The following is an 11,419-nucleotide window of genomic DNA, read 5'->3' on the forward strand; positions in this document are numbered from 1 at the left end:
TACGAACGAATTTGATCAAAATTATCTCTAATCAAAGATGATTATGACGTTAAACATTTTGTCGCGCGCTTGTATGACATCATAAATGATATTAAAAACGTTCTAAAACATTATTCTAAATTTGATTATTTTATTTATAACATTTTTTTGAATTCCAAGAACATATTTTCTTTAAAGATTGCAAAAAGGCGCCATTTGTTTTGTTTACCGCGGTTGCTATAGATTCAAGTCATGCGTGGTCACAGACTCGGCTCGACAGATATTACAAAATTTTATACTCAAACTTCTACTGTTAAAAAAGAGCTTAAAGAAACAAGAAGAGCTTCAAAAGTAAAGCCTCAACCTGTTGTAAAACCTTCAAAAATGGCTTCTGAAGTTTCCCCGAGGGTCCTAAGGCAACAGCAAGCACCAAAGACGGAATTAGATTATGAAATAGAGAGACTAAAGGCAGAAATCCAACAAGAAAAACAAATGAAGTAAGTTAAGAATCAAGAAATATTGCTTTGATTGTTATGAATTGCTCAATTGATAACTATTGTATATACTTCTGGATCATTATTTTCTTCTACGGAAATATGAATAAAAGCGTTATAATCAAATTATCAAGCTTTGAGAGACCTGAGATGATCCTTCTTCAACATAAACATAAATTCTTTCAACAACCGTCTGCCGTATTCCATGAAGATCACGCGAAGCAAAATACGCTAAAAACGATCAAATTCTCTTTCTTTTGGAGCTCAGATCTAAGTATTATGTTTATAAAACGTTACTTTAGAGACATGTTGGAAGAATCTTCGGAAGATCTCGAGAAAACTATTGGAGAAATGCAGGAAAAGTCTGAAACAGCTGGCGAAGAAGGTAGAGAATTACGAAGATTTTATTTTGATCTTTTGATGTTGGATGAAGTTAATATGTACCTATTATAACTGAGCTACATACGCCTCTAATAAGGGAATTTTAGACTATTATTTCGAAAAATTGATGCCTGAATTATTTATTTTTTCCTGTATTTTAGACAACGAATGGAAAACACGATTCGAAACTCAACAACAAATGAACAACCAACTTGAAAAACAAATCCTTCTTCTCAGAGACAAACTAGAACAAATGAAAATTCCTTCAAGAGATGGTGAGTCTGATATACTGTTTAAGAAAGGTTGTAAGGCTGCATCATTGTGTAATTCAGAGAGGGGCACATACTTTTTAATACTCCTAAATTTGTGGTCCCCCTTTATGTCCACCGACCCTCCCCCCACCCACCAGCCTGCCAAGGGATGCAACCATTGACATTACACATAATTTTCAGACCTCCCCTGAATAGTCCCCTTCACAGTTCCCTGCACCATCTTGAAAGTAGTAGTTGTGCCTTTGTATCAAAGCGAGACGAATGATGGACTTGCAATGATAGATGCCTTTCTTTAACACCCTGAACAATTATTCACATGTCTCTATCATTGCAAGCTCACCGTTTGTCTTGCTTCGATGCAAAGGCACAGCTACCTTTCAAGATGATGCAGGAAACTGTGAAAGGAACTAGTATTTCGCCTCTAAATGCATTTTACATCTAACAAACATAATGAATGCAGTGAACAAGGTACATATATTTTTGATTTTTAGGTAAACCAGGAAATAAGCTTAAGACATACAATGGACTTAGTGATGTAAGTTTAAAGGAATATCTTCAACCTACAATACCCTCATACACCCTGGAGCCCACTTCACCTAACAGAGGAAGAAGGACGGAAGAGGAGCTTGCTTTCTTCTCTTGTATTTGGATTATTTAGCTTGACACTGGTCTTGCATAGAAATGAAAACTAGAGAATCCAGTGAAAAACCCTTGAATCAAGGGAAAGATCCAACAAACTCTCCTCACATGTGATGCCCATATAGTGCAGGAATTAAACCATAGACCCTTTTTGAGAAGTGTGTGCACTACCACTAATGCCACCCTTGATTTGAGGTATAAAACGTGCTATAAATGGGTTTAAATGTTTCCTTTAAAGACTGAAATAAGAAAACTGATGAGACAAATGGAAAGAGACAAGTTAACCTTAGAAGGACAGTTGAGAGATTTAGAATGGAGACTGGACAATGAATCAAAGGTTGGTCATGAACATGTTTATGTCTCGTAATATATTTTATTCTCAATATAATATTTTTATGTCAGCACCAAAAAAACATATACATAAGCTTTTTTTTTGTTTTTTTTACTGGTTTGACAATTAAGCAAATGAGAGCAACTACAAGGCTCTCACAAACCTATTACCCTATCCCATTGGCCAGCAAAATAAGCCAAAACATTCCAAATTCCCATTCCAGTTACAACAATGAATCTACATAGTACTATCATTATATAATATATATCTAAGGCTTCAATAATTTTCAAATCTAATATCCTGAATTTTATAGTTCATCATTTTGTATTCTTCATTTTTACAGGCATATCATAAAATCAATGAAGAGAGGAAACAATACATTACTGAGCTTAATCAGGTAACAGGAAAAAATCTAAAGTAAAAAGGTTAATTCAAAATATAAGGATTCTTTTGGTCCCTGCTTTCCTCAAGTAATTTATCTATCAATTCCACTTAGTATTTAGTATTTTGAATCCTTATTAGAAGTCATTAAACCTGTGAAATAGATATTAGACTTAGACTCTAATTCCATTGTCTTCTTTGTGTCTGTTTGACTATAATCACACGTTGACTAGTGTTGATTGTTTCACAGGTTAAATGCCTTCACTTTAATAGTTATTTATAATTATTATCACAGGCTAATGCTGTAATTGATAATACAAAAGCTAAAAGACGGCAAGCTCTTAATGACGCACAGAGAGAAAGTGATGCTCACTTGGCAAGAATATCAAATCCTTCCTTTCAAAAGTAAGTTGTTTATAATAAAATTATCACTGATCATATGACATTATCACCACTCGTTAGAGTATCATTATCAGTACAAGCACCTTTTTCAAGGTACAGATTTGATTCACAATTACAATACGCGGTCTAAATCAAATAAGAATCTATATGTCCCTCCAGTAAACCTGAATTATGGGAAGTTTGGTGTTAAGTATGCAGCTGTCACAAGCTGGAATGATTTACCACATAATATAAAAACCAGTTCAACACATAAAGTCTTTAAAAATAAGCTTAAAAAACATCTGTTGCTTTAGAATTTTGATTCTATTTAGGTTTTGCTTCAATTTAACTTTATTTCCTACTTTAATTTAATTCAAACTTCACTTTATTATATATAACTTTTTATGTGTATTGAATCTATTTTAGTTTTGCCTCTTTCCCCCTTCTTTGAAAGTATTATATAGTTTCAAGGTGCAGAAATATTCTCTTAACCCTTTTGGGTTGTTTTCTTCTGCTCCTCCCAGTTAATTTTTTTAAAATAGTGATGTAAAGTATAAAGTTCTCATTCTGGGAAATAAAAAAAACCTTAAAAAACCTTGAAAACCATCACCACTACTAGTCCTCACCTCTATCCATTATCATCATCATCACCATCACCATCACCACTTGTCACAATCACCATCCTCATCATCACCATCACCTTCCTCAACGTCACCATCATTATCATCATCCATCAATTGTATACTTTAAGTTGTTCTTATTTTTTACTAAAATGTTTCATTTTTTCTTTCAGGGGGAGTAGTATATTTGGTTTACCAGACAACCAAAGGATTCTGGACCCCAAAAAAGGTCCAGTTAAAAAGACAGCTGCTGTAAGAAAACTTCCAAAGTTAAACAGCTCTGAACAAAGCCCAAGATAAAGAAATGACATTAACTTTTTAAGTTATTGTACATAATTTATTTTTAAACATACAGGTACAGCTGTATCATATAAGATAAAAATAATTGCATATATTAGCTTATTTATCACATATTTTTATATCTGCATTATTATAGCTGTGGATAGAATCAAAATGCATGGAGCTTGTTAATGAAGTAGCAATGGTTAAGCCAAATTCTGCAACTGTTAACAATGATTGTAAATTATTTTTGGTGTTAAAAAAAAATTAAGATTTAAAAAAGTTTGTTATATAATTTGAAAATTCCAACAAAACACGACAGCAGTGAAATCAGAGCCAATTCAGCTGTTAACTTTATTCCAAACAAGGTAAAACCTGCCTCACATCGAATAGCGTAATCCATAAATGGATCAGCCTCAGACAATACATCTGGCCGCCAATGTCTGTTTATCCTGCGATACATCTTGTCATACCTAGCTGTCACACGACTGGCAGCCAGGAAGGGGAATGCAAACTTGAAGGCAATGAGAAAAAAACCTGCAACCTGTGCAATAACAATGTGGATAATGTTGACCTGGTTATTTATGTGAGAGAAGGTTTTGGTCCACGCAACCACATCATTCAGCACAATAAACATGAAAGACAAACTATGGACCACGAACCACAGTTTAGTTGTATTCATTACATCATCTGTATATCTCAGCAGACATTCATGGTAGTGTCTAGCAGTTAGGTACTTTTTTGCTTTTGTTATTATGAGAGTCTCTGTAAATTCTATGTGTTGTACAATATCTCTGCAACAGATGAAAAAAATACAGCAGGCGACAACAGCACTGGTGTATCCCAAGCAACCAAATGGAACATTAATGTGGTACAATGTTTTCTTCCATTGATCAATATGGGCTAAAAAGTCATGAATGCCAACAAAGTCAAAAAATATATGGAATTCAAATTCACAGTACAAAACCAGGATGACTATGATGACTCCAAAGAGAAAAAAGATATTGGCATACTTCCAGTCATTTCTTGTTGGCCCAATATCTTCCTGATGTCCCTCAGGCATGAAATCAAAGTGCGGCACTAGTCTTGTGTGCGAATTCTGGAAATCATTGCTATAGAAGTACCACACCATTAAAGTGTGGGTTGTTGTACCAGAAATTGCAAGTACTATAAGAAGCAAGACTGTTTCTATAGGAATAATATGTGGTCTCGAAGAACTCATCCAGCAAGTCTTCATGTAGTACATTTCAAAGCTGAATGAATACCACATCAACATAACTAAAAGTACTGATAACCAGCTTCGAGGCAGCCAAGTGCAGGGCTGATTCCTTGAGGTACCTCTGAAGGGGATGCCATAAATTATGCATGAGACCACTTTGAGAATGTTCTCCGATTTGAAAAAGTCTATTAGTAAAAAAAAAAGATCAGATAAAATACACAGTAATTACACCAGCTAATTAACAATCAAATATAATTGTCTTTTTCATCAACCACTAATAATTATTGACCTCAAAAGACTAATGGCAAATTAAATTCAAAATTACAGAAACCACAATTTTTCTTTAGGGAATTTTAGTTAATTTTTTTATTTTCCTGTTTATATGTCTTGAGGTTGGGGAGGTTGGTGGGGCAGCTCAGAGGTTAAAGACAGAACTGTTTAATATTTTTGCTACATATGTGCATGGATATTACAAAGTAGTCAAATAATAAGTAATAGAAAATTTGAAGATAATCGAAAAAATTTGGACATCAGTCTTGCATGTAAATATCTTTAGTGTTTTAGCATTCTGTCTTAGCATTTTCTATTTTGGGAGAGAAGATAAAATGTCTGTCAGCTGATGTCGAAAAATATACATATATATGACAGAATTATTGTCTGATATTCACAAGTATGCCGAGTTGTAGTTTAAAAATAATACATATTATAGAGTCTATTACTAGTCTTACCTGCCATGGCTGAAGAGAAACAGAGTTAATTTTCACTTTTCGATCTGAGCCGGGCGATCAAGCGTTTACTTCCTGTCATACCTGTCAGGATTCCAACACAGGAAACCCAATATTGACAAATTAGAGTCCCATGCGAATTGTTTATTTATTCATTCATTCGTTCGTTCGTTCGTTCATTCAGGTATAGAACATGAGGGGGGGTAGCAGATATCAACAGCAATATAGAGGGGGGTCTAGTTTTTCTTGTATGGGCTCTTGCTGGAATTAAACCCCTCCTCACCGGAGTACACTTGCGGAAGTAATCCAGTGCTAGTCTCCAGGCCTTTTCGGTTAGTTACCGACTCGTTGCAATGAATCAAAGGTTGGTCATGAACAATATATTTATTTCTCAATATAATTTTTTTATATGTCAGCACCAAAAAACCATTACACATATGTATAAGTTCATTTATTTATTCACTGGGTTTAACAATTAAGCAAATGAGAGCAACTACAAGGCTCTCACAAACCTATCACCCTACCCCATTGGCCAGCAAAATAAGCCAAAACATTTCAATTTCCCATTCCAGTTACAACAATGAATCTACATAGTACTATCATTATATAATATATATCTAAGGCTTCAATAATTTTCAAATCTAATATCCTGAATTTTATAGTTCATCATTTTGTATTCTTCATTTTTACAGGCATATCATAAAATCAATGAAGAGAGGAAACAATACATTACTGAGCTTAATCAGGTAACAGGAAAAAATTTAAAGTATAACCTTTTAATTCAAAATATAAGGATTTTTTGGTCCTTGCTTTCCTCAAGTATTTTAACTATCAATGAGCCTATTTCACTATGACGTCACATCAAAACAGAAAGGATCATGGTTGTCGGAGTGGGTCAAATCAACGCAAATTCACCGAAAATTGTTCTAAAACTCGTATCAATCCACGAAGAAAAGTAGAAAATACCAGCAAATGCTCAGAATATTTTTTAGTACATATTAACACTAGCCTCCTTTGCAGCCGCTGTGAGGCGCTTCCGGTTCCTGTCATTCCCCCAGTAGCATCTGCTCAAACTTGAACAACATTCCTTTCTTCAAAATTGACCAATCAGAGAGAGCCCCACAAAATCTTGTGGGTATGACCTTAACCTTGACTATCAATTAATCATCAGTACTTATGGCATTATCATCACTGTCATCACTGTCATCAGTAACATCATTATCCATCCTTGTCATCACCATCACCATCACTATCACTAAAATCATCATCCCATCATCATCATCACCATCACCACCATTATCATCATCGTCATCATCACCATCATCATTATCATCACCATCACCATTTGTCACCATCATCATCATCACCATCACAATCCTCATCATCACCATCACAATCCTCATTGTCACCATCGTCATCGTCACCATCATCATCATCATCCATCAATTGAATACTTTAAGTTGTTCTTATTTTTTACTAAAATGTTTCATTTTTTCTTTCAGGGGAAGTAGTATATTTGGATTACCAGACAACCAAAGGATTCTGGACCCCAAAAAAGGTCCAGTTAAAAAGACAGCTGCTGTAAGAAAACTTCCAAAGTTAAACAGCTCTGAACAAAGCCCAAGATAAAGAAATTACATTAACTTTTTAAGTTATTGTACATAATTTATTTTTCAACACACAGGTACAGCTGTATCATATTAGATAAGAATAATTGTATATATTAGCTTATTTATCACATTTTATATCTGCATTATAGCTGTGGATAGAAAATGCATGGAGCTTGTTAATGAAGTAGCAATGGTTAAGCCAAATTCTGCAACTGTTAACAATGATTGTAAATTATTTTGGGTGTTAAAAAAAATTAAGATTTAAAAAAGTTTGTTATATAACTTGAAAATTCCAACAAAACAAGAAAGTAGTGAAATCAGAGCCAATTCAGCTGTTAACTTTATTCCGAACAAGGTAAAACCTGCCTCACATCGAATAGCGTAATCCATAAATGGATCAACCTCAGACAATACATCTGGCCGCCAAAGTCTGTTTATCCTGCGATACATCTTGTCATACCTAGCTGTCACACGACTGGCAGCCAGGAAGGGGAACGCAAACTTGAAGGCAACGAGAAAAGAACCGGTAACCTGTGCAATTACAATGTAGATAATGTTGTTGACCTGGTTATTTATCTGTGGGAAAGTCTTGGTCCACGCAACCACATCAGTCAGCACAATAAACATGAAGAACAAACTATGGACCACGAACCACAGTTTAGTTGTATTCATTACATCATCTGAATATCTCAGCAGACATTCATGGTAATGTCTAGCGGTTAGGTACTTTTTTGCTTTTGTTATTATGAGAGTCTCTGTAAATTCTATGTGTTGTACAATATCTCTGCAGCAGATGAAAAAAATACAGCAGGCGACAACAGATCCAGCGAATCCCCAGTAAATAAATGAAACATCAAAATAGTACAAATCTCTCTCCCATTCATCGATAGAATGTGTAAAGTTATGAATGCCGTCAAAGTCAAAAAATGCATTGAAGGCAAAATCAAAGACCAAAACCAGAATGACTATGATGACTCCAAAGAGAAGAAAGATGTTGACATACTTCCAGTCATTTCTTGTTGGCCCAATATCTTCTTGATGTCCTTCAGGCATGAAATCAAAGTGTGGCACTAGTCTTGTGTGCGAATTCTGGAAATCGTTGCTATAGAAGTACCACACCATTAAAGTAAGGGTTACTGCACCAGAAAATAGGAGCAATATAAGGAGCAAGAGTATTTCGTCAGGGATCTGTGGTTTCAAAGAGCTCCTCCAGTAAGTCTTCATGCAGTATGTTTCAAAGCTGAATGAATACCACATCATTATAACTAAAAGTACTGATAACCAGCTTTGAGGCAGCCAAGTGCAGGGCTGATTCCTCGAGGCCGTACCTCTGAAGGGGATGTCATAAATTATGCATGAGACCACTTTGAGAATGTTCTCCGATTTGAAAAAGTCTATTAGTAAAAAAAATTAGATTAAATACACAGTAATTACACCAGCTAATTAACAATCAAATATAATTGTCTTTTTCATCAACCACTAATAATTATTGATCTCAAAAGACTAATGGCAAATTAAATTCAAAACTACAGAAAAAACAATTTCAGGGAATTTTAGTTATTTTTTTATTTTCTTTTCTATATGTCTTGAGGTTGGGGAGGTTGGTGTAGTCTCCCCCACAGCCGCTTTCAGTGTCGTCACGCAACGCTTTCTCCCCTGAGTAGCTACTCGGGGGAGAAAGCGTTGCGTGACGACACTGAAAGCGGCTGTGGGGGAGACTAAGGTTGGTGGGGCAGCTCAGAGGTTCAAGACAGATCTATTTAATATTTTTGCTACATATCTGCATGGAAATTACAAAGTAGTCAAATAATTCGAAAATTTCAAGCGAATTTTTTTGATCGTTTTGTTGGTAATGTACAGAAACATTTAAGGTAGTATCGGATCTTCAAAATTCTTCAATGTATTTTTTTTAATTCTGTCATTTGAAGTTCATTGTTAGGGTATTCAAATAATGAAAAAAGAGAAGGGCTCGCCGTATTGGTTATCGAAATATAAGGCTTCAAAAAGGAGGGATTTTTCAGTGTCACGCGCGTTTTTGCCGAAAATCTGCCTACTTCATTTTTGATGAAAAGGTAAATTATACACCGCGAAAAGATGAAAAAACTTACTGACGTTTCGGACGCTAGTCCTTCGTCGGAGTAAAAGAGCTCTTTTACTCCGACGAAGGACTAGCGTCCGAAACGTCAGTAAGTTTTTTCATCTTTTCACGGTGTATAATTTACCTTTTCATCATTACTGTTTCATTAGAAACACCGACGCAGCTCACACTAGTTTTTAGCTAGTTATATCTTCTTTCTACTTCATTTTTATAAAGTTATAAATTTGTTGTTTTGAATCAAGAGTGGTCAAAAGCAATGAAAATCTACGCATGTTTTGAAAACATTTCATTTTTGCCTCAAAAGTTCCATGAATTAGCAAAATACTTTGTTAAGTTATAGAAAAGGATTCGACTTCTGACATTACTTAAAACAATTTTCAAAACAGCGCAAATAAAGGGTAAAAAACGAGATGCGCGAAATGGATGCGCAGTAGCAAGGGTCATGAACTACCTTAACTAGAATACTGAAAGTACAGTATAAAGAGATCAGTAGAAACCAAAAGGGGTGTCAATTGAGTTTTGAAATTTAAAAACCCTTCAGAAATTGAAAGCAGATACATATAGCAGAAATAAGGTACTGGTCAATATTTAGAGGGAGAGGGGGGTAATGTAAAATTAGGTATACCACTTTCCTTTTGGTTGACCCCTCTTTTTGTGATACTGGTATTTTTTCAGCCCCCCCCCCCCCCCCCCCCCCCCCAACCCCTTGCTCCAACTAAATACAAGCCTACATAAAATATTGAATAATTATTGCATAAATGTATATGGACCCATTCTCCCTAAATGAAAATTGGCGGCCCACCCCCTTTTTGTACCACCCCTTCCCCCCTAGTAATAAACAGGAAATAAAAACGATACAAAGAAAATATTACAAGTATAGTTATCCGATATATAATTTCGTTATTAAGCGAGAATTGATCAAACAACAGGATGTATAATAAATAATGACTAATAGAAAATTTGAAGATAATCGAAAACATTTGGACATCAGTCTTACATGTAAATATCTTTTGTGTTTTAGCATTTTCTGTTTTGGTGAGGGGAGACAAAAATTCATGTCTGTCAGCTGATGCCGACAAATATACATATATATGACAGAATTATTGTCTGATGTTCACAAGCATGCCGAGTTGTAGCTTAAAAATAATACATACTATAGAGTCTATTACTAGTCTTACCTGCCATTGCTGAAAAGAAACAGAGGTAAAACGACATTAATTTCACTTTTCGATCGGAGCAAGCGAACAAGCGCTTGCTTCCGGTCATTCTTGTCAGGATTCCAACACAGGAAACCCAATATTGAAAAATTAGAGTCCCATGCGAAGTGTTCCTTTAATATTTATTTATTTATTTATATTGTAATTATGTAATTAAGTAAAAAACGTAAAGTAAAGTTAAGCTGATCGTGCCTAAATATATTATTATTATTATTATTATTATTATTTATATATATATATATATTCAGTGGAGGATCCGGGGGGGGGGGGGGGGGGGGGGGGGGTCGAAGGGGTCCACGGAATCCCCCTTGAAGGTTTGATCTTCTAGGTAATAGAAATATGTCTTATATAAATTTTGCTTAAAAGTATCCACAAAGATAATGTTGAACACAAAATGATATACATTTGCTGTTATAATATTTAATTTACCTTTAAGTTCCGTTACTAGATAGTAAATTAGGTGATTAGAGCCTTTTTTTTTTTGTCAGACATCGACTAAACAAAAGAGAATTACGCACAGTTTAAGAAAAGGAACCCCCCTTTGAAAAATCCTTGATCCGCCACTGATCGATATTACAATATCTTTAATAACTATTTTTTAAAATTCCAACAAGGCCTGCAACAGTACTAGTTCCTTGGTCTCAAAACTTCACATTCGTTCGTACTCCATAAAAGTGGGATAGCTCAGGGAAGGCTGAGAGAACTAGAATACGATTATAGAATCTGCTGTAAGACCTCTAAGGCCCCCGTCCACACGTATCCGGAAATTTTTGTATCCGCAAATTATTTTTGC

The 11,419-nt window shown here is 35.0% G+C and overlaps 3 protein-coding genes and 1 long non-coding RNA gene across 4 annotated transcripts; 2 read left to right on the top strand and 2 right to left on the bottom strand.

Moving 5' to 3' along the window:
- The first annotated feature begins 149 nt into the window (after positions 1–149).
- LOC116293460 (coiled-coil domain-containing protein 169) lies at positions 150–4,092 on the top strand. Its single transcript, XM_089039571.1, has 8 exons — positions 150–476; positions 776–858; positions 1,016–1,129; positions 1,618–1,661; positions 2,004–2,102; positions 2,440–2,493; positions 2,773–2,882; positions 3,652–4,092. The coding sequence occupies exons 1-8, from the start codon at positions 232–234 to the stop codon at positions 3,776–3,778; spliced, it is 876 nt and encodes a 291-aa protein (XP_088895697.1). The 5' UTR covers positions 150–231; the 3' UTR covers positions 3,779–4,092.
- Positions 4,032–5,778, bottom strand: LOC148906147 (uncharacterized). The gene is made up of 2 exons (XM_089039569.1): positions 5,705–5,778; positions 4,032–5,161 (listed from the first exon to the last, which is right to left on the bottom strand). Exons 1-2 carry the CDS (start codon positions 5,709–5,711, stop codon positions 4,032–4,034), a joined length of 1,137 nt encoding a protein of 378 aa, XP_088895695.1. The 5' UTR covers positions 5,712–5,778.
- A 595-nt stretch (positions 5,779–6,373) lies between these two features.
- LOC148906148 (uncharacterized) lies at positions 6,374–7,638 on the top strand. Its single transcript, XR_016121626.1, has 2 exons — positions 6,374–6,447; positions 7,204–7,638. It is a non-coding gene; the product is annotated as an uncharacterized LOC148906148 (long non-coding RNA).
- Positions 7,573–10,726, bottom strand: LOC148906149 (uncharacterized). Its single transcript, XM_089039568.1, has 2 exons — positions 10,588–10,726; positions 7,573–8,705 (listed from the first exon to the last, which is right to left on the bottom strand). The coding sequence occupies exons 1-2, from the start codon at positions 10,673–10,675 to the stop codon at positions 7,573–7,575; spliced, it is 1,221 nt and encodes a 406-aa protein (XP_088895694.1). The 5' UTR covers positions 10,676–10,726.
- Positions 10,727–11,419: the final 693 nt, after the last annotated feature.

Source organism: Actinia tenebrosa, unplaced genomic scaffold (assembly GCF_029948245.1).
Source record: "Actinia tenebrosa isolate PJP-AT-01 unplaced genomic scaffold, QUT_ActTen_1.0 PGA_scaffold6__47_contigs__length_16458017, whole genome shotgun sequence".
Lineage (NCBI taxonomy): Eukaryota > Metazoa > Cnidaria > Anthozoa > Actiniaria > Actiniidae > Actinia > Actinia tenebrosa.

Bases quoted from the DNA above. Each gene is read 5' to 3' on its own strand.
- LOC116293460 (XM_089039571.1), top strand. From the start codon at position 232: ATGCGTGGTCACAGACTCGGCTCGACAGATATTACAAAATTTTATACT. The intron at 859-1,015 runs GTAGAGAATTAC...CCTGTATTTTAG, and splicing joins TGAAACAGCTGGCGAAGAAG to ACAACGAATGGAAAACACGA. The intron at 2,494-2,772 runs GTAACAGGAAAA...TTATTATCACAG, and splicing joins ACATTACTGAGCTTAATCAG to GCTAATGCTGTAATTGATAA.
- LOC148906149 (XM_089039568.1), bottom strand. From the start codon at position 10,675: ATGACCGGAAGCAAGCGCTTGTTCGCTTGCTCCGATCGAAAAGTGAAA. The intron at 8,706-10,587 runs GTAAGACTAGTA...TTTTACTAATAG, and splicing joins TTTCTTTTCAGCAATGGCAG to ACTTTTTCAAATCGGAGAAC.